We start from the raw sequence: 20,153 nt of genomic DNA on the forward strand, positions 1-20,153 counted from the left end.
GATTTGTGGACTTCAACTCCCAGAATTCCTCAGACAGCCATACTGAATCCTTTGGAGCTCCTGGAGCAAGAGGGTACTTGGCTGGGAAATTCTGGGAGTTGAAGTCCACAGGTCTTAAAGTTCCCAAGGTTGGGGACCCCTGCCTCAGAGAGTCTGCATATTAAGACCAAGCAGTGGCCACTAGTACCCACTATGGCAGTGTTTCTCAACCTTGACAATTTTAAGGCATGTGGACTTCAACTCCCAGAATTCCACAGCCAGCAATGCTGGCTGTGGAATTCTGGGAGTTGAAGTCCACATGCCTTAAAATTGTCAAGGTTGAGAAACACTGCACTATGGGATGATGCCCCAACCCAACTCTACCTTGCCTCAAAGCATCTGGCATGGAAAGTGGTGTTCCTGATGGCCATAACCTCTGCCGGGCAGGTATCCCAGATAAGGATGCTCTCTCTGCCAAGATTTTTGCCTCATATGGTACAAGCTATCACGGACCAAATCTTTGCATCTAAGCTGAATTTGGCCTCCCACTACAGATCCTTCTCATCGATCATAATTCTAAAACCGAGTTAGAGGAACTGTGGTGACGCAGCGGTTAGAATGCAGTACTGCAGGCTAATTCTGCCGACTGCCAGCAGTTCGATCCTTCTAAGGTTGGTAAAATGAAGACCTAGATTGTTGGGTTCCAAAGGCTGACTCTGTAAACCTTTTAGAGAGGGCTGTAAAACACTATGAAGCAGTATACAAGTCTAAGTGCTGTTGCTATTGCTATGGGTATAATGACGTCATGCAGACGTGAAGGTAACATCCCATGCCAGTAAATAAGTCCTGGCCATCTTATTTATTTATGTTTTCTTATTAGATTTTTTTTTATCTTGCTTTTATAAATAACTCAAAGTGCTATTGCTATTTGAAATATTGAATGGTACTCCCAGGCTCCTAAACACTTTACAGCAGCCCTGTCATAGAGGTGTTAAGGCCTCATTGTTCACGGTCTCCAGGTGAGTCAAGGCCTGCCTCAAACTAGCCTGAGAGGTCCAAAACGAGACTGCTTCACAATGAAGTGTAGCACATTCCATTAGAAAGGTACGCCCTCCTCACCGCCAGAAGACAGGCAACCGATAGAAATCTTTCCAGATCATACTGTGTTTCCCAGACTTCTGAGAAGGATATACCAAATCAGAAGATTTAAGGCAGTGGTTTTCAACCTGTGGGTCGGGACCCCATTTGGGGTCGAACGACCATTTCACGGGGGTCGCCAAACAACACAGTCCGCCATTTTTTCCCCCCTTTTCCTTAGCTGTGCTACTCCCTTTTATTCTGTTGGCTTTTGAAAGCCAATAGCATAGACTCTCTTGAATAGAGTCTCATTCTATTGGCTTTCCAAAGCCAATAGGAATTGTCCAGGCTGTCTCTGCCCTGCTGAGCCCGCCAAAAGTCCCATTCTGCAAATGGTGCTGCACCAGTTGAGTAGTCCTCGACTTACGACCGGTTGGGGGTCGCGGCATTAAAAAGGTTGAGAACCACTGATTTAAGGCACACACAGCAGCTTTTAGCTGTGTTGTCTGAGAATTCTGGGCATTTCTGGATTCTGGAGGATGAGGAAGACTGCTATCGGTATGCAGAATGCAGAAATATGCGAAGGTATAATTGTAGTTGGGGCTGCTAATGCAGTCACGGACAATCTAAAGTTATAAGTTTGGTAACACGTTGAGCGAGCAAGCTTTGTTTGTAGAAATTCAAAAACAAATACTAATATTTTTTTCCAAAAATCTTCAGCAGACTCTCCACTGTTTTTCAAACGTAAGGGATTGTTTTCATTGATTTCATAAACAAATTAGGCAGGGGTTCCGTGTTTATAAAATGCAATCCAATGTGCCTTTAAGGTCATATTTAAGTGATCTTTTTTGGACTCAGTCCAAGTTCATGCTGTTTCTAGACCACTGGCAAAACTCAGGTGGTTCATGAGGACATGTTCTGGGAACTATCTGGGAATGTGGAAGATTTTTCCTCGCCTGATTTTTAACTTTTTCCCCTTAAGCGTTTGTTCCATTTTTTTTTTTTAAATAAATCCTAGAGGTGTTCCTCTGTTTTCTGCTGCTGAAGATCTCAGCTCCAAATTCCTCCAGTTAAGGAATTCCTGGCAGTGACTTCCATAGCTAGGCATTTAGGTTATTGTGCAGCAAAAATAAGCCTCAATAATTGGGAGAAACAAATAACCCCATATTTCTGTTTTGAAAAAAATAATAATTTATGCTTCAAATTGGTTTGTGCTTACATGTCAGTAAATCAGTGTTGATTTTTAATTGCCAACGAAACCCCTGTGGCTGCTATTTGTTTTTTTCTACTAAATTTCAACGCTGAAATGTTAAGTTTCTTGTTGACCTGTGTTTAAATGAGGATTTCCAGTGCTGATGTCTCCCCCCCTCCACCCCTTGAATTAAAAAAAAAAAAAAAAAAAAAAAGACGGAAGAGAGACCATTCTGTAACTCATATGGAAATTCTGAGCTGAGAATTCCCCTTGATTTGCATAGCTGGGCTAGTGTGTAAGACAAGGGTTCCACTTTACTTTTAGTTTTCGGTTTCAGAGAGCACGTGGGCTATCAAAACTTTAAAACGAGCAGACTTCACATTGCAAAATATTTCCCAGCTTGCAAAACATGTCAGTAAACATACTAGTTTCCCTATTTTTCTTGAGGGGGGAAAAAAATACCTAAATCGTTGTAATAGCAGTTCCTTTCTAATAAAGTTTCCCAAAAGACCGGCTTTAGGTCATGTATGGAGATTTGTGGTGAAGCCTTCTTAGTCTCTACTTAACATTTCAACCTTGCAGGATGTTGTTTGTTGTTGTTAATGTTGTTACCGACCCATCGCAACCCCATGGACAATGTTCCTCCAGGTCTTCCTGTCCTCTACCATCTTCTGGAGTCCATTTAAGTTCACACCTACTGCTTCAGTGACTCCATCCAGCTATCTCATTCTCTGTCGTCCCGTTCTTCTCTTGCCCTCCATCTTTCCCAGCATTAGGCCCTTCTCCAGTGAGTCCTTCCTTCTCATCAGGTGGCCAAAGTACTTGAGTTTCAACTTCAGGATCTGGCCTTCTAAAGAGAGGATGCTGTTTAGCAGACCTCAAAGTGGACAGTGTGGGAAAAGTGGATTTTTTTTTTTAAAAAAAAACTCTGTTATGGGGTGAGAGGTTGTTGAACTGAACATACATCAAAAGGTTTTTTGGCCATCACACAAGGTCTCAGCAAATACTGTGGGTTTGTACACATTACAGTTGATGAGGGACATCATTGATTAATGGATGAGGGACATCTCAGGTATATAATCTGTGTTTGCATAACAAGCCATCTTCCTGTCTCTTTCTGCCTCATTCCAGTTTGAATTCTTCATACGTTTAGCCACTCTATACATTTTATGAAGCAATTTGCAACTCACAAAAGCTGATTCCTTTCAGTAACATTTGTGGTACCAGACTCCTCCTAAAGAATTATGTTATCTCTCTTATTTCTTGGAGACATAGGAGAGACACATAATTTATATTATTTATACACAATTAATTTATTGGAGAAGGATGTTTCCTGTGTTGGAGAAGGAAGGAAGAAGGCATGAAGCAGAAACATAAGGAATAGGTGGACTCCAGTGATATTGTGCACTACGTCCTAGCTTTTGACACGCCTGTATTTGCACTAGGAATATTTGCCATTGAATTCAGTGGAATTTATCTGTGAGTCGGTGTGTAATATATGCATAGGACAGTTTTGTTGCTTTCATATATGACTTCCTGATCCTGGGCATATTGGCCAGTCATCTGATTGGTGGACTACTTGAGAGCAGTCTTGTCAAGACACAAGAAACCTGGAACTAAGGTTTTTCAAATGAGTAGAAGTTTATTCCACACTAGCTCTCTATAGCAAGGGTGTGATTGACCTCAGGGGGCCGGGTGGGTGTGGTCAGGGTGGGTGCAGCCTACTGGGTGGGTGTGGATGGAATGGGTGTGGCCTACTGGGTGGGCATGGCCAGCTCTACATCATTCACGTCAAGGGTGCCTGTGGGGGCCTGGGCAGGAGTGGGATAGATCTGAGAGTCTCTGGCAGAAGGGGGTGGGACCGGGGCAAGTGCCAAGGCATGATCCAATGGTGGAGCCTCACTGTTCCTCTCAGGCCACGTGGAGGGGGGGGGGCTGGATGGTGGTGCAGGCTGCCCGGAACCCTGGGCAGCAGAGGTCAAATGCCCAGCACCTGTGGCCCTTGAGCACCTGTGGCATCAAGCCCAGCCCCACGTCCCCAAGGGGTCGCCCAGCTGCACTTACCTCCTCCTCAAGGCTGCTGCTTCTGTGCTTGCTCTCCTTAGCCAGGTTGTTCATGATGGGTACCAGGGCAAAGTCAGAGGGAGACTGAATGCGTTTCAGCATAGATGGCCACCACAAAATTGTACATTGGCTCCTGGCCAGCCTGGGCCAGGGCCAAGGCAGTGGGGGCCGTTCCCTCACTGTTTCCAGGATGGCTTCGTGGGCCACATGAAACCACTTCTCAGGCCACATCCGGCCCCCGGGCCTTGTGTTTGACATGTCTGCTTTATAGGAATTTGAATTACTTATGGTAAGTAGGTGAGTCACTGGAACTCAAGGAACACAGAACATAGGATAACAGAATTGGAAGGACCTTGGAAGTCTTCTAGTCCAACCCCCTGCTCAAGCAGGAGACACTATATCAATTCAGACGAATAGTAGTCCAGTCTCTTTTTGAAAGCCTCCAGTGATGGAGCACCCACAGCTTCTGAAGGCAAGCTATTCCAGTGGCTGATTGCTCTCACCTTTAGGAAATTTCTCCTTAGTTCCAAATTGCTTCTCTCGGTTAGTTTCCAACCATTGTTTCTTGTCTTGCCTTTTGGTGCTTTGGAAAATAGTTTGACCCTCTCATCCTTGTACGAGCCCCTCAGATATTGGAACAGTGCTATCATGTCACCTCTAGTCCTTCTTTTCATTAGGCTAGACATACCCAATTATTATTATTATTATTATTAATAATAATAATAATAATAATAATAATAATAATAATAATAATATCAGGAAGGCTTACTGACTACTGGAGAGACCAAACTGGCCTACAAGAAAGACCAAATGAAAAACAGAATAGAGGCATGGGAAGACAAAGCACTACATGGCCAATACATTAAAAAAATAGCTGGGAAAGCAGATAATAATAAAACCTGGCGATGGCTAAGAGCAGGAAAATTGAAGAAAGAGACCGAGGGACTAATTCTGGCTGCACAAGACCAAGCCTTAAGGACAAATGCATACAAAGTCAAAATTGAGAAGACAGCAACAGACAGTAAGTGCCGCCTATGCAAAGAAGCTGAAGAAACAGTGGACCACTTGGTAAGCTGTTGCAAGAAGATTGCACAGACTGATTACAAGCAGCGGCATGACAAAGTAGCAACAATGGTGCATTGGAAGATCTGCAAAAAATATCATTTGCCTGTAAGCAAAAACTGGTGGGATCATAAAATAGAGAAAGTCATAGAAAATGATAAAATTAAACTGCTCTGGGACTTCAGAATTCAAACAGACAAGCACCTGCAACATAACACCCCAGACTTAACAATTGTCGATAAGAAAGACAAAAAAGTCTGGATAGTGGACGTGGCAGTGCCTGGAGACAGCAGAATAGAAGAGAAAGAACTGGAGAAGATAACAAAATACAAAGACCTACAAATAGAAATAGAAAGACTGTGGCAAAAGCAAGCAAGGGTAGTACCAATAGTCATAGGCGCCTTGGGTGCAATCCCAAAACAACTGGAGCACCACTTGAACACCATTGGCATTGACAAATTCGCTATTAGTCAATTGCAAAAGGCGGCCTTATTAGGAACTGCTTCCATCCTGCGACGATATCTGTAATACCATCAAACATCCACATCTGCCTATCCCAGGTCCTGGGTAAGGACTCGATAGGTAGACAAAATGCCAAATCCAGTCTGAACATCTGGCTGACTGTGCGATGATCCATAATAATAATAATAATAATGATGATGATGATAAAGTTGGAAGGGACCTTGGAGGTCATTTAGTCTGACCCCCTGCTCAGGCATCAGACAAATGGCTGTCCAGTCTCTTCTTAAAAACTTCCAGTGTTGGAGCATTCACCACTTCTGGAGGCAAGTTGTTCCACTGGTTAATTGTTCTAACTGTCAGGAAATTTCTCCTTAGTTCTAGGTTGCTTCTCTCCTTGATTAGTTTCCATCCGTTGCTTCTTGTCCTGCCTTCAGGCGCCTTGGAAAATAGCTTGACTCCCTCTTCTTTGTGGCAGCTCCTGAGATACTGGAACACTGCTATCCCCCCTTGTCCTTCTCTTCGTTAAGCTAGACATACCCAATTCCAGCAACCGTTCCTTATATGCTTTAGCCTCCAGTCCCCTAATCATCTTTGTTGCTCTTCTCTGTACTCTTTCTAGAATCTCAACATCTTTTTTACATCGTGGTAGCCCCCAGCCCCCTAATCATTTTTGTTGCTCTTCTCTGCCTCTTTCCAGAGTCTCAACTTGTTTTCTATGTTGTGCGGACGAAAACTGGATACAGTATTCCAAATGTGGTCTGACTAAGGCTTTGTAAAGTGGTACTAGAACTTCACGTGATCTTGATTCTATCCCTCTGTTAATGCAGCCTAGGATTGCATTGGTTTTTTTGGCTGCTGCTGCTGCATACTCTTGGCTCATCCTTAAGTGATTGTCCACTAGGACTTCAAGATGCCTTGCAGTTACTGGCATTAAGCCAAGTCTCACCCAGTCTATGCCTATGGAGTTGTTTTTTCTTGTCTAAGTGTAAAACCTTACTTTTATCTATGTTGAATTTCATTTTGTTAGATAAGGCCCAGTGTTCAAGTCTGTCAAGATCTGGACTTAATTGGTCTGATGTTACTCTTAGTGTAATACCTTTCCAGCCTACAAATATCCTTCCCCTATCAATGTGTTGGAAAAGATCTCTTGTGGGCATAAGAAGACTTCAAACTGATGATGCACTTGACCCCTCCTTTGAGGGTCAGCCTGGTCATCAAGTCGTAGACAACTAAGCTCAGAGAACACCAAGGACCCCTCACTTCAACCCTCAGTTACAAATATTCTCCTTTTTTTGGAATATGTTCTCTCAGAGCAGTGGAATATACCTCTGACGATTGATGGAGGAACTATTGGTGTGAAAGTTGCTCCCAACTTGACAGTACGTCCCAGAAAAAAAAGGTGGGCTTAGATGCGTACCCCAATCCCGTCTGTTGACCACCAAGGGTGCCCTTTCATGTGTGCCATTTGATGCCCTTTACGTATGCCCTTCCAGAATTGGTAACCATCCTTTGTGCTAGCCTAAGTGGTTGGGAATTGTTTCCCAACACATCTGGGGTTGAGGATATTGCCTACTTCCTTGAGAACAGTGGTTGGTATGAAGCCTTTCACATGACAGATGGATTTCAAAAGGAGCTTTATGTCAGTCCATGTGACATGGTGGAGACTGAGTAGAGCTCATTTTCCATTTTTGGTGAATGTTTTGTGAAACTGTCATTGAAAGTTTCATTGGTCTGTGGTTAGCTCGCTTTCTGAAGACCACAGGAAAATAACAATTCAGCATCACTGTTTTCTCTCATGTGTTTCTGGAGTTGATGATTTAAAACACACTGAAATTTTAATCTTAGAGTCATAGGGCTGGAAGGGACCTTGGAGGTCTTTTAGTCCAACCCCCTACTCAAGGCAGGAGTCCTTATACCATCCTGGACAATCGGTTGTCCAGTCTTTTCTTGAAAACCTCCAGCGATGGAGCACCCACAACTCCATTCATTAATTGCTCTGTCAACAGGTTCCTCCTTATTTCCAGGTTGAATGTCCCTCTGACGAGCTTCTACCCATTGCTTCGTTCCTGCCCTCAGGTGCTATGGAGAATAAATCGATCTCCTCTTCTCCGTTACAGCCCTTTAAGTATTGGAAGGTTACTATTGGGTCTCCCTAAGCCAGTGGTTCTCAACCTTTTTAATGCCGTGACCCCCAACCGGTCGTAAGTCGAGGACTTTCCCTGCCCAGGAGTGGTGCGCATGTGTGGTGCCGCCCTCTGCGCCGGCTGAGGCATAGCTGGCAAGGGGCAGTGATGGTGCAGGGCGACCACTGGCTGGGCCACCAGCTGGCCCAGCCCAAGGGAGGTAAGGCACCCGCCGGGCCCCACGCGCGCCAGCAACCCTCCCTGCGCCCGCCGGCCTCCCACCCCTGGCCCTTACTTACATTTTTAGTAGTTGCTCAGCAGGGAGGGGTGGAAACTTCCAGACAGCTCGCCTTGCAGCACCGTTTGCAGGCTGGGTCTTTTGGCGGGCTCAGCAGGGCAGAGACAGCCTGGACAATTCCTGTTGGCTTTTGAAAGCCAATAGAATTAGACTCTATTCAAGAGAGTCTATTCTATTGGCTTTCAAAAGCCAATAGAATAAAAGGGAGTAGCACAGCTAAGGAAAAGGGGGAAAAAATGGCAGACTGCGTTGTTTGGCGACCTCCGTGAAATGGTCATTTGACCCCAAATGGGGTCCCGACCCACAGGTTGAGAACTGCTGCCCTAAGCCTTCTCAGCCTTCGTTAAGCTAAACATAACCTAGTTCCCTTAGCCATTCACTGTATGATATAGTCTTCTATTAGTATCTTAGGTTGTTTCCTGGGACTCAAGGTAAGTTTCACAGTATTCCCTAGAAGAGGGGTCCCCAACCTTGGCAACTTTAAGACCTGTGGACTTCAACTCCCAGAATTCCCCAGCCATGCTGGCTGGGGAATTCTGGGAGTTGAAGTCCACAGGTCTTAAAGTTGCCAAGGTTGGGGACCCTTGTCCTAGAAGATACGCTAGGCTGGAAAATCTTACTCAGTACGCTAGGCTGGAAAATCTTACTCAGCACAGTTTCCAATCATAATACCATGCTGGTGTGATAGGATAAAGCAGGGCTCTCAAAATTTGGCAACTTTAAGACTTGTGTACTTCAGTTCCCAGAATCCCCCAGTCAGCATGGCTGCCAAGGAATTCTGGGAGTTGAAATCCACAAGTCTTAAAACTGCCAAATCTGGAGGCCCCTGGTAAGGATTAGTACTCATTGACGGTTTCAGATGAATTTGTCTTAGTAACTTTTCAAAAAGTTTAAATCGGAGATTACCGTGATTCCACTATTTAGCTTTGGGCCAGTTACCTTGACGCATCTAGCAGTGCCATTTGACGCCCCCCCCCATATTAATATTACAGAGAAGGGAGAAAAATCTCGGCTTTTTCCATCTTGTGCATTGTTTCCCATATCTCTAGGGTGATTTCCCTTACTAATGTATTTTCTGAAATCAAAATGTTATATTTCTTCGAACGAGTTTCTCCACTTCCTTTAACCCTGGCTAAAGCTTTCTTGCTCTGCCGTTTGCTTGAGTTCCCGCAGACAAGGCCAGGCATAGTATTTCATGCAGTCCCACCATACGCTTACACAAAAGCATTACAGTATTAGCAGTTTTATTTTTCCATCCCTTTCCTAACGATCTCTAACATGTAATTTCCTTTTTTATTTTTATCTTTTTGCAGCTGCTGAAGACTGGCTGGGCAGTTTCTTGGAGCTATCCAGGAAAACAACGATCCGTTTCTCCTTCAGTAAGTTTCAGCTTGGACAACCCTCAGCTGATACGTGAAATGTGGTGATGGGGGGTGGTCCCAGTATGTTATCGACAGTGTTACGATGTTAACCAGTCACTAAGAAGGAGAGGGAGAATATGCTAACTGGTACTTTTCTACTGTTGAGTCACTGCTTCATTAGATTACTCGCTCATCTCTGCTCTTGCAGTAGCACTCCAACCGAATCCTAGTCCCTCCGACCAAAAATATCAGCGATTTGAACTTGGAATTATTTGTATGCAGGAGATACATTCTGGAAATTATGGATTTTCTTCTTTATGGTTATGGATATCAATCATTGGGCTTGCTACCGTTTAGAGATGAAAAGGGATGCATGTACGTTTAGAACTGTTTATCTGCCAGATGCTCTTCTCTACCTATTACATGCTACAGTTCCCTAGGCTAAATCCACACTTTCATACAGATCTCTTGAAATTAATATCAATACGCCAGCCTTAAATATCTTTAGCTTTTTTCCATCCCCATTGATTTCAGTGCATGAACTTTAAGGTGGGTCACACTGAACTATATAGTGTGTTTTGTTTGATGTCAATTTAGCATGAATTCAAACATTGTCGTTGGTACACCATGGTTGTAAACTAGTTGCATGTGAACCGTGCCGGTTGTGATTTGTTCAGTCAGGGATAACTAATGTAGTCATGGTTTAGTGCCTCGATCCACAGCATGTGGTGCATCACATCACAATTCCTTATACTGATTTTGTTGTTCCCCCAGTAATAAGTTCCACTCGGCTCTCGTGTTGCTAAGTTTCATATTGCCTCTATTGAATCTGTGGATATCAGTTTTCTGTGTGTATGTGTACAGGTAGTCCTTGACTTATGACAATCAGGAGGAGAATTTCCATTGCCAAGCAAACTGGTTGTTAAATGAATTTTTTTCCACGATTGTTAAATGAATCGCTACAGTTGTTAGTGAATCATGGGGTCATTAAGTGGATCCAGCTTCACTTAATGGCTGGGAAGGTCAGAAATGGCCATCACATGGCCCCCGGATGCTGCAGCCATTGTAAATACCCATTGGTTTCCAAATGCCTGATTTTTGATCACATGGCTGTGAGGATGCTGCAACGTTCATAAGTATGAAGACCAGTGGTAAGTCACTGTTTTCACTTCCATTGTAACTTTGAGTAGTCACTGATTGAATGGATGTAAGTCAAGGACTACCTGTATAAGTGTACGAGAAAGAAAAAACATGAGACTTGTCGTTTTTATTCGGGGGAACCACTTTTAATGTTGCTTCTCACCTTTATCGCATGGCGTCAGATGCGCTATTTAAAAACTGGTATGGCTTTTGCTGCTACTAAACTTATGCGCTTCTGGTTAAGCATAATATGAGGTGTGAATCTGGCCTGCATATAACCAATTCTGGATCCCATCGTCTGATACAGCACAGTATGGTCCCAAACAGTATTGATTTCTCAAGCAGAGAGGCTCATCAATGGGGTTATAACTCTGCCGCCCTCGCAAATCCTTTCCGCTTGGGAGGTTAAATAATAATAATAATATTTAATAATTGTCGATAAGAAAGACAAAAAAGTCTGGATAGTGGACGTGGCAGTGCCTGGAGACAGCAGAATAGACGAGAAAGAAATGGAGAAGATAACAAAATACAAAGACCTACAAATAGAAATAGAAAGACTGTGGCAAAGGCAAGCAAGGTAGTACCAATAGTCATAGGCGCCTTGGGTGCAATCCCAAAACAACTGGAGCACCACTTGAACACCATTGGCATTGACAAATTCGCTATTAGTCAATTGCAAAAGGCGGCCTTACTAGGAACCGCTTCCATCCTGCGACGAGATCTGTAATACCATCAAACATCCACATCTGCCTATCTCAGGTCCTTGGGAAGGACTTGATAGGTAGACAAAATGCCAAATCCAGTCTGAACATCTGGCTGACTGTGCGATGATGATGATGATGATGATGATGATAATAATAATAAAGTTGGAAGGGACCTTGGAGGTCATCTAGTCCAGTGGTTCTCAACCTTTTTAATGCCGCGACCCCCAACTGGTCGTAAGTCGAGGACTACCCAACCGGTCGTAAGTCAAGGACTACCCAATGGGTCGTAAGTCGAGGACTTTCCCTGCCCGGGAGCGCCGCGCATGCGTGGTGCTGCCCCCTGCACCGGCCGAGGCGTAGCTGGCAAGCGGCAGAGACGGCGCAGGCCGACCACCGGTTGGGCCACCAGCTGGCCCAGCCCAAGGGAGGTGAGGCACCCGCCGGGCCCCATGCGTGCCAGCAACCCTCCCTGCGCCCGCCGGCCTCCCACCTCCCACCCCTGGCCCTCTTTTACTTACATATTTAGTAGTTGCTCAGCAGGGAGGGGTGGAAACTTCCAGACAGCTCGCCTTCGCTGCAGACAACTTGCAGCACCATTTGCAGAATGGGGCTTTTGGCAGGCTCAGCAGGGCAGAGACAGCCTGGACAATTCCTATTGGCTTTTGAAAGCCAATAGAATTAGACTCTATTCAAGAGAGTCTATTCTATTGGCTTTCAAAAGCCAACAGAATAAAAGGGAGTAGCACAGCTAAGGAAAAGGGGAAAAAATGGCGGACTGCATTGTTTGGCGACCCCTGTGAAATGGTCATTTGAGCCCAAATGGGGTCCCAGCCCACAGTTGAGAACCACTGATCTAGTCCAACCCCCTGCTCAGGCAGGAAACCCTACACCATTTCAGACAAATGGCTGTCCAGTCTCTTCTTAAAAACTTCCAGTGTTGGAGCATTCACCGCTTCTGGAGGCAGGTTGTTCCATTGGTTAATTGTTCTAGTTTATCTGGATCTGAGGCCTACTTTCTCATTTACTTTTCTTATTGTGGCAGATCGCTACTTGTCACTAACTTCCTGTTTTTTTTTTTCCCCTTTTAATTTTTTCTCCCCTGCCTGCCCAAAAGTTGCGCAATTGTTTTTTGTGACTCTCACAAACCAAGACCGGTTTAAGAAGCAAGCCACGAGATGACGCAGCGGGGCACCCGTTCCGAGCGCTTTTGGCACTGAGAGCAATTTGGGGGTATCTCGCCAGAAGGTCAACGTGATGACGGCCTGGTCTATGGTGGAAAGGCTAAAAAAAATGGAGAAGAGGTACTCCCGAGACGAGAGGACTCTTGAGCAAGGCGGCGGGGATTGCAGCAGCGAATCCGAAGAAGGGACCAGCTCCGAGAGCGACAACGAGCTGCCTTGCTTCAAGAACAGCTCCAGCAACCTCCTGTTTAGGGAGAAGGACGTTCCCCTCCACAAGCCTCACCGGCAGCTTTGCCGCTCTCCTTGCTTGGATCAGCCCAGCTTCTCCCAAAGCAGCCTCCTTCAGGATTTAAAACTGGAAGATGGTAAAGCGAACTCGGACAAAGAATATCAAGCGAAAATTGATTTTGCTTTAAAACTTGGCTATGCCGGGGATCAGATCCAAGCCGTGTTGAACAAGCTGGGGGCGGACGCTCTCATCAACGATATTTTGGCCGAACTTGTGAGGCTTGGCAACAAGGCTGAGAACGAAGGGCCGGCTAGCCTTGGAAGTGCCACGGCTCCCCTGGGTGGGACGGCTGCCAAAGAGGTGACCAGTCCCGAGCTGTCCCTGGAGGAGGAAGTGGTGGACAGCTCTGACAACTTGAGGCCAATCGTAATTGATGGAAGTAATGTGGCCATGAGGTAGCTCACACCTTTGTGCTGTTTTTGTTGCCCTTGCGCCGCCCTTCTTTTCTTGCCTAAAAACCCTTCCAGGAAATCAGCATCCAGATAAATGTTTATTTCAAATGTGGATAGGAGTGCGCCACAGTGGATTCAAATGGGACATTTTGCAGAGTGCCCTGCATTTCAAGCCCCAGGTACATCAGTTACATCAGACGCAGGTAGTCTGGGACCACAGATGAGGCCCCACGTTGTTGTCACTAAGCGAGACGGTTGTTAAGTGACGTTTTGGTCCCTTTATGACTTTTCTCGCCACGGTGGTTAAGTGAATCAGTGCAGCTCTGAAGTTAGTATTTATTTATTTATTTATTTATTTTATTTATGAGACTTATATACCGCTTTAAGTGCAAGCACTCTCTAAGCGGTGTACACCAGTAAGCAATGTATGTATATATATTTTACATTGCCCCCAACAATCTGGGTCCTCATTTTACCTACCTCGGAAGGATGGAAGGCTGAGTCAACCTTGAGCCGGTGAGATTTGAACCGCTGACCTGCTGAACACAATCAGCTAGAGTGGCCTGCAGTACTGCACTCTAACTGCTGTGCCACCTCGGCTCGTAATGTGGTGGTTAAGTGATTCTGGCTTCCCCATTGACTTTCCTTGCCAGGAGGTCGCAAAAGGGGATCACGTGACCCCCCGGGGTCACATGCAAGCGTCGTAAATATGAATCAGTTGCCAAGCGTCCGAATTTTGATCACGTGCCCATGGGGATGTTGCAGTGGTCATAAGCGTGAAAAACGGTCCTGAGTCACTTTTTTTCAGTGCCGTTGTAACTTTGAACAGTCACTAAATGAACTATTGTCAGTTGAGGACTTCCTGTGCCACCTTACAAGGTTTGAATCTGCCCATCCACTGAGGGCATCCTAAAAGTGCCCCTGAAGTGTCCCTCATCACTGGGGATTAGGGAGATGTGGACCACATGGGAGTCCTTTTCTGTTGGGTCTCCTGTACATCGAACTTTCTGTACCTGGAGCTCTCTGCAGCCCGCTCCTATGGCCCTGTCCCACTGAACTGTTACTTCCAGTTGATGGCTGGAGGGGTCCATTTTGGGAGAGATGTTTAGAGCTCCTGCCCCTTGAACTGTTTCTTACACACTTGTAATATGCCCAGAGTCTTCTAATTCAGGCGTGCTAGAAAAACAAATTTATTCCACTTGGATGCCGCTCGCCTCCAGCCGACTCTGGGTGACTCACAACAATAAAATACAAAAACAACAGATAGAGACAACGAATCAAAACAAATTAAAAAGTACACCCCTGCAAAATAATCACAAGGTGGCAACTCAGCAATACAGAAGACATAAAATCTCTCAAACAGGGTAGCGGCGGTGCTGTCCCATCCACCCTACCCTAAGGCCTGGATAAGAAGCCAAGTCTAGACAGTCCGATATGTCATCAGGGAGAGAGCCATATGGATCTCAGGATGATCTCATCACTGTAGAACAGGGGTCTCCAACCTTGGCAACTTTAAGACTTGTGGACTTCAACTCCCAGAATTCTCCAGCCAGCCCTGCTGGAATTCTGGGAGTTGAAGTCCGCAAGTCTTAAAGTTGCCAAGATTGGAGACCCTTATTGTAGAGGATAGATGCTATCAGTGAAATAAATACAAATAAATAAATCTCACAAAAGCTTCTGGAATATCTGAATCCTAAGTCACACGTGGATAAAAATTCAAACTTTGATGCCACCATTAAACAGCATAATCAGATTTTAGGCTACATCTTCTATGCAGCTTTACCTCTGTCTGGAGGTGGGTTTCATTATTTTTGAATACGTGTGTATCACACCACGGAATGGAAAAGACACATCTTGTTTTTCATGACTTACCGATGCTAATAAAAATGAAATTAATCGCAGTAAATGGTCAGTATAATGTCTGTATATTATGGGCATTTGATTTGCCCTTCAGCACAATTGTTATAAGGATGTTAAGATTTTATGACAATTTGTTAAACGCCAGAGTTACAGGCAGTCCTGTTAAAACCCATTGGCACTAAATGATTTCCCTCTCCTTGAAACATTAGAAAACAGAGTGAAGTTTGCAGGATCCAGTCTTGAGTCAGTCACCGGGACCAAAAGTTTGTTCCTCCAAATCTTCACACTCATGCTAAAGCCCCACTTTGGGGCAATTCTGTGTCTCTAGAATGGGCATATATTCTAGAGCCGGGGTCCCCGGTCCGTGGACCGTTACCGGTCCGTGCAAACAAGCGAAGCCCTATTTGTGGGACGCAGGCAGCACACTAAACACCCCCCCCTCCTGTCCTTGGAAAACCCCCTTTCCATCAAACTGGTCCCTGATGCCCAAAAGGTTGGGGGCTGCTGTTCTAGAGACAGAGACGTTCCCTGCAGATGGACTTCAGCTCCTCTGACCGACTCAGATTGGATCCTGCAACATTATCCTGGGACATGAATATTTATCTTCGTTCGCGAGATTGAAGTTTGCCTGTTCCCCCCCCCCTAAATCTTTTTAATTCTCTCTCCTAAACTTTAATAAATGGTTGCCTTTTTTATGTATTACATTTTCAACTCAGCCATCTTCATCAAAAGATATCAGAATTGTCTGAATTATTTTTTCGTTTGTTTTCAGCCATGGAAATAAAGAAGGATTTTCCTGTCGAGGGATTCAGCTAGCTGTTGATTGGTTTCTAGAAAAAGGTCACAAAGATATCACAGTATTTGTGCCAACCTGGAGGAAAGAACAGAGTCGACCAGACGCTCCCATTACAGGTAACCACTTCTGGCATAACTGTTACATCAAAGATGAGGATTTTTCCAGTAGGATGACTCAGTTACTCCGTCTGTCTACTATAATGGAGGGTATTTGCATACCGTGTTTGCATAATATAATTGAAAAAAAATTTGCATGACCATTTAAATCTTATGGGCTATATTAATGCTTACATTGAGGAACGTTTTGAACCATGTGAGTTGATTGGTACCTAGTGTTTATTTTGTATGCTAACTTCTTGAATACTCAGTTTGCTTAAGATCGTTTCCACTTTACACTCACTTTTAATACATTGTGAACCCTGTGAAAAGTGGGATATACATTAACACAAAAGTAGCATCAGTGTCTCTCCCCCCCCACCCCCGACTGATTTTTCTGGAAACCAAAATGGAATTAAGGAAGGGCACAGTGGGAAGAAAATTGGGTGTTCAAAGAATATTCTGCAAATTTGAACTGTGCTGGAAGAATTTATTAATCATTTGGGGAAGTAGCTTTAGTATTTCATAACTTCAGTGACGGCTTCAACCAGCTTCATCTGGCAAGTCCTCTTTGGGAAAAGAAATGGTCAGAGTATTTCCTAGCGGAAAAGTAAGAGACACTAAAAGGATTTAATCCTATTCTCTCTCCTGCTTGTGGATTGAAGGAGGGGCTTTTGAGGCCTATTTTACGAGCCAGAACAATCATGGCCCCCATCACAGGAACACTGTATAATTTCATTCCTTGCGACGAGTTGCTCTGAAAAGCTTTGCTGTAAGGATAAAAACGACTCCATTATTTTGACTCCAAACGTGACAGACAAGCATTATCTCGAGTTTCTGAAAGCTGTAGTCTAGGGGTTTTTAAATGCTTTTTTTTTTTTTTGGCTGTTCTTTAGAATTCCTCATTCATACATTTCTCTAGATGGAAAGGTTGCTGCTTACAGAATGGAGATAATTTTGCAAACAGGCACCATCTAGTGAAAGAAGATGACAGCAAATGTCCATGAATTCTGAAATTTTTAATGATTTTGTTGAATAGAAACCCCACGGATCTGGAGAAAAGCCTGTGTGCATTTTCATCATCACTCTTTTTTCCCCCCATAGGCTTTCCTTTCATTTCAGTAAATTTAATCAAAGCTTATTCCCAGCTAGCAGTTTGAAAGCAGGCAGGTGCGAGTAGATCAATAGGTACCACTTCGGTGGGAAGGTGACAGCGTTCCACGTGCCTTTGGCATATAGCCACGCTGGCCAAGTGACCATGGAAATTGTCTTCAGCCAAGAAATGGAGATGAGAGCCCTGTGCCCTTGAGTCAGACACAACCTGTAGGGAAACCTTTACCTTTTATTATTAAAAGCAGAACTAATATGTTGGGCACAAGCAGTATTGTAGTTTTGCACCTGTCCCTGTTTGCAAACTGATTTGTAGCAATAAAAGAGAATATTTGCAGCTCAGGGTGGAACGGTAGACGTTTGCACCTATCTAGGCTTGTGTCTGCCTAAAGCAACAGTGGTAAACATTTTTTTTAACAACAGTTCTTTTTTGATGATCTTGATGATGAAGAAGTAGAAAATCAACCCCAAAGGACTCCGGGGCAGGGGGCATTAGGAGAAACAACTGCTTTTTTTGTATATATCAGAATGATTTAAGGGAAAAATCGAGCCCATTGATTCTACTGGAGATATAAACACTTATTTTAGAATGAATGAATATAGAACTTGGCAATAATCACCCTCTCCAAAGTAGATGATTTGCATTGAATTTCAGTGGCATGCTCTCAGTGAGCTCCTCAGAAGTTGGAGCCCTATGCGAACTACAGATTGTTTATTCTGCCTTAAGTAATAACTTAATTCATCCTTTTCCGTGTTCTTATTTTACCCTCTACCTTTTCAAAGCCCCTTAGATATTTGGAAAGAAATGTAGACTAGTACTTGATGGGTCAAGGCCAGAGGGAACCTAATTAAAGGTTTAAATCACTCCAAAGTCCGTTGGTGTCATGTGTAATTCACAGCAGACAAGATACCATTTTGCCACTCTTAACATCTTCTTAAAAATTATCCCATATGTTATGATGTAAACTTAATAGCCTGGGGAAATGATGATTGTGATATGAACTAGAAACGTTATAAGTATATGTAAATTCTGTAAAATACTCCCAGGATCCTTAAATGTATCTTAGATTCCCGTAGCATCTAAGCCACTGGTCTGCTGCATGTGCTCCCCAAACTTGGGGCATGGCCCCAGAGAAAAGTATCTCGTCAAAAAATACTTTTTTTGCTATGAGAAAGTGAAACAAGATTGTGTACATAATGAAGAAGGTATTAATGAAGTTTAAATATGAATCAACGCAAGCCTATTTTTTTTTTTTTACTTTTAAAGCCAAGTGTGGTCTAGAAAAGGGGTCCCCAACCCCCGGTCTGTGGACCGGCACCGAGCTGTGGCATGCCAGAAACCAGTCCACATAAACCAGCTGGTCCCCCCCATCTCTGGCAGTACATGAAACCACGCCCCCTCCGGTCCATGGGAAAACCTCTATCCGCAGAACCGGTCTCTGGTGCCCAAAAGGTTGGAGACCTCTGGCCTAGAACTTGGAAAAAAAAGTTACGGACCCCTGAGCTAAAAGAATTAAATAAACTCAATGAACCAAATGGGTCATATTAATCCCTATAGTTATATAACTGCCAACAGTGACAAGCCGGCTCTTTATCCAGGCCCCTTGATCTTAACATTCTTACGTAAATCCAATTTTGCAGACCAAGAAATCTTGCACAAATTGGAGAAGGAGAAAATCCTTGTCTTCACCCCGTCTCGGAGAGTGCAAGGGAGACGCGTCGTCTGCTACGACGACCGCTTTATAGTGAAGTTGGCCTACGACTCGGACGGCATCATTGTGTCCAATGACAATTACCGCGACCTTCAGAATGAAAAACCAGAATGGAAGAAATTCATAGAGGAACGGCTGCTCATGTATTCCTTTGTGAATGACAAGTATGTTAGTTCCCCTCTTACAATTCATTGTGCACAAATCTTCCTTGGAGAGACTTCCTCCTCTTTTGGTGTGGGACCAAGTCTTATTACAGGTAGTCCTCGGCTTACGACCACCATTGGGCCCCAAATTTCTGTCGGCAGAAGCTGCTTTCTGAACTCACTCCTGCTAAAACACAAGAGTGGTTGTGATCTTGGCTTGTTAGTAAAGGTTGCTGGTTTGAGAGTCAGCAACCATATTTTAAACCACCAACGGTCGGTGTTCAGTGTGCACTACGTAAGTACAGTAAATAAGTCTGTGTCGTGGCCAATTTGATCTAAGAATATTGTGTGACCTTCCTACCCATTGGATGCTGGTTACTTTACAGATTGCAGAATAACAGAGCTGGAAGGGACCTTGGAGGTCTTCTAGTCCAACCCTCTGCTTAAATCAGGAGTCCCTATATAATTCTGGACAAATGGCTGTCCATTCTCGTCTTAAAAACCTCCAGTAATGGAGCACCCACAACTGCTGGAAGCGAGCCGTTGATTAATTGTTCTCGCTGACAGGAAATTTCTCCCGAGTTCTTTGCTGGATCTCTTTATTGATCTCCCATCTGATTCTTCTTGTCCTGCCCTCAGGTGCTTTGGGGTATTGGTTGACCCCCACTTCTCCGTCAATAGCCCCTCAACTTTTGGAAGACTATCACGTCATCTGTTCTCCAAAGCACCTGAGGGCAGGACAAGAAGTAAGAGAGGGAAGCTTGTCAAAGAGAGATTAATGCTAGCCAGTTAACTTTAGCTGCATTTCCTTTTTTTAGGTTTATGCCACCTGATGACCCATGGGGACGCCACGGCCCTAGCCTGGAGAACTTCTTAAGGAAAAAGCCAGTTATTCCAGAACACAAAAAGCAACCGTGCCCTTATGGTGAGTGGGTGACTGGGGGGATTTGGAGAAACTTGGTCTCATGTTCTCAGGGTTAGTTGGGGAATTCTGGGAGTTGTCCACAAGTTTTAAGTTGCTAGGTTTGGAGACCCCACGCTTTAAAGAGTTGAGGAATACTTTTCAGACTGCCTAACCAACATTTTTTAAACATTAGAAAATTGTAATCCCCT

General features: G+C 44.3%; 1 protein-coding gene across 3 annotated transcripts in view; it reads left to right on the forward strand.

Annotated features, from left to right (window-relative positions):
• Positions 1 to 20,153, forward strand: part of ZC3H12B (zinc finger CCCH-type containing 12B) — a 43,521-nt gene that overhangs the window by 20,927 nt on the left and 2,441 nt on the right. For all 3 annotated transcript variants that reach the window (XM_039362399.1, XM_039362400.1, XM_039362401.1), the window contains 5 exons: positions 9,571 to 9,636; positions 12,577 to 13,327; positions 15,957 to 16,096; positions 18,827 to 19,061; positions 19,859 to 19,965. In XM_039362399.1, coding sequence (XP_039218333.1) covers positions 12,717 to 13,327; positions 15,957 to 16,096; positions 18,827 to 19,061; positions 19,859 to 19,965 — 1,093 coding nt within the window. In that variant the 5' untranslated portion in view covers positions 9,571 to 9,636; positions 12,577 to 12,716. The remainder of the gene's footprint in view (positions 1 to 9,570; positions 9,637 to 12,576; positions 13,328 to 15,956; positions 16,097 to 18,826; positions 19,062 to 19,858; positions 19,966 to 20,153) is intronic.

The sequence above is a fragment of the Crotalus tigris genome, unplaced genomic scaffold (assembly GCF_016545835.1).
Source record: "Crotalus tigris isolate CLP2741 ecotype Arizona unplaced genomic scaffold, ASM1654583v1 scf7180000019431.395589, whole genome shotgun sequence".
In the NCBI taxonomy this organism is placed as follows: Eukaryota; Metazoa; Chordata; class Lepidosauria; order Squamata; family Viperidae; genus Crotalus; species Crotalus tigris.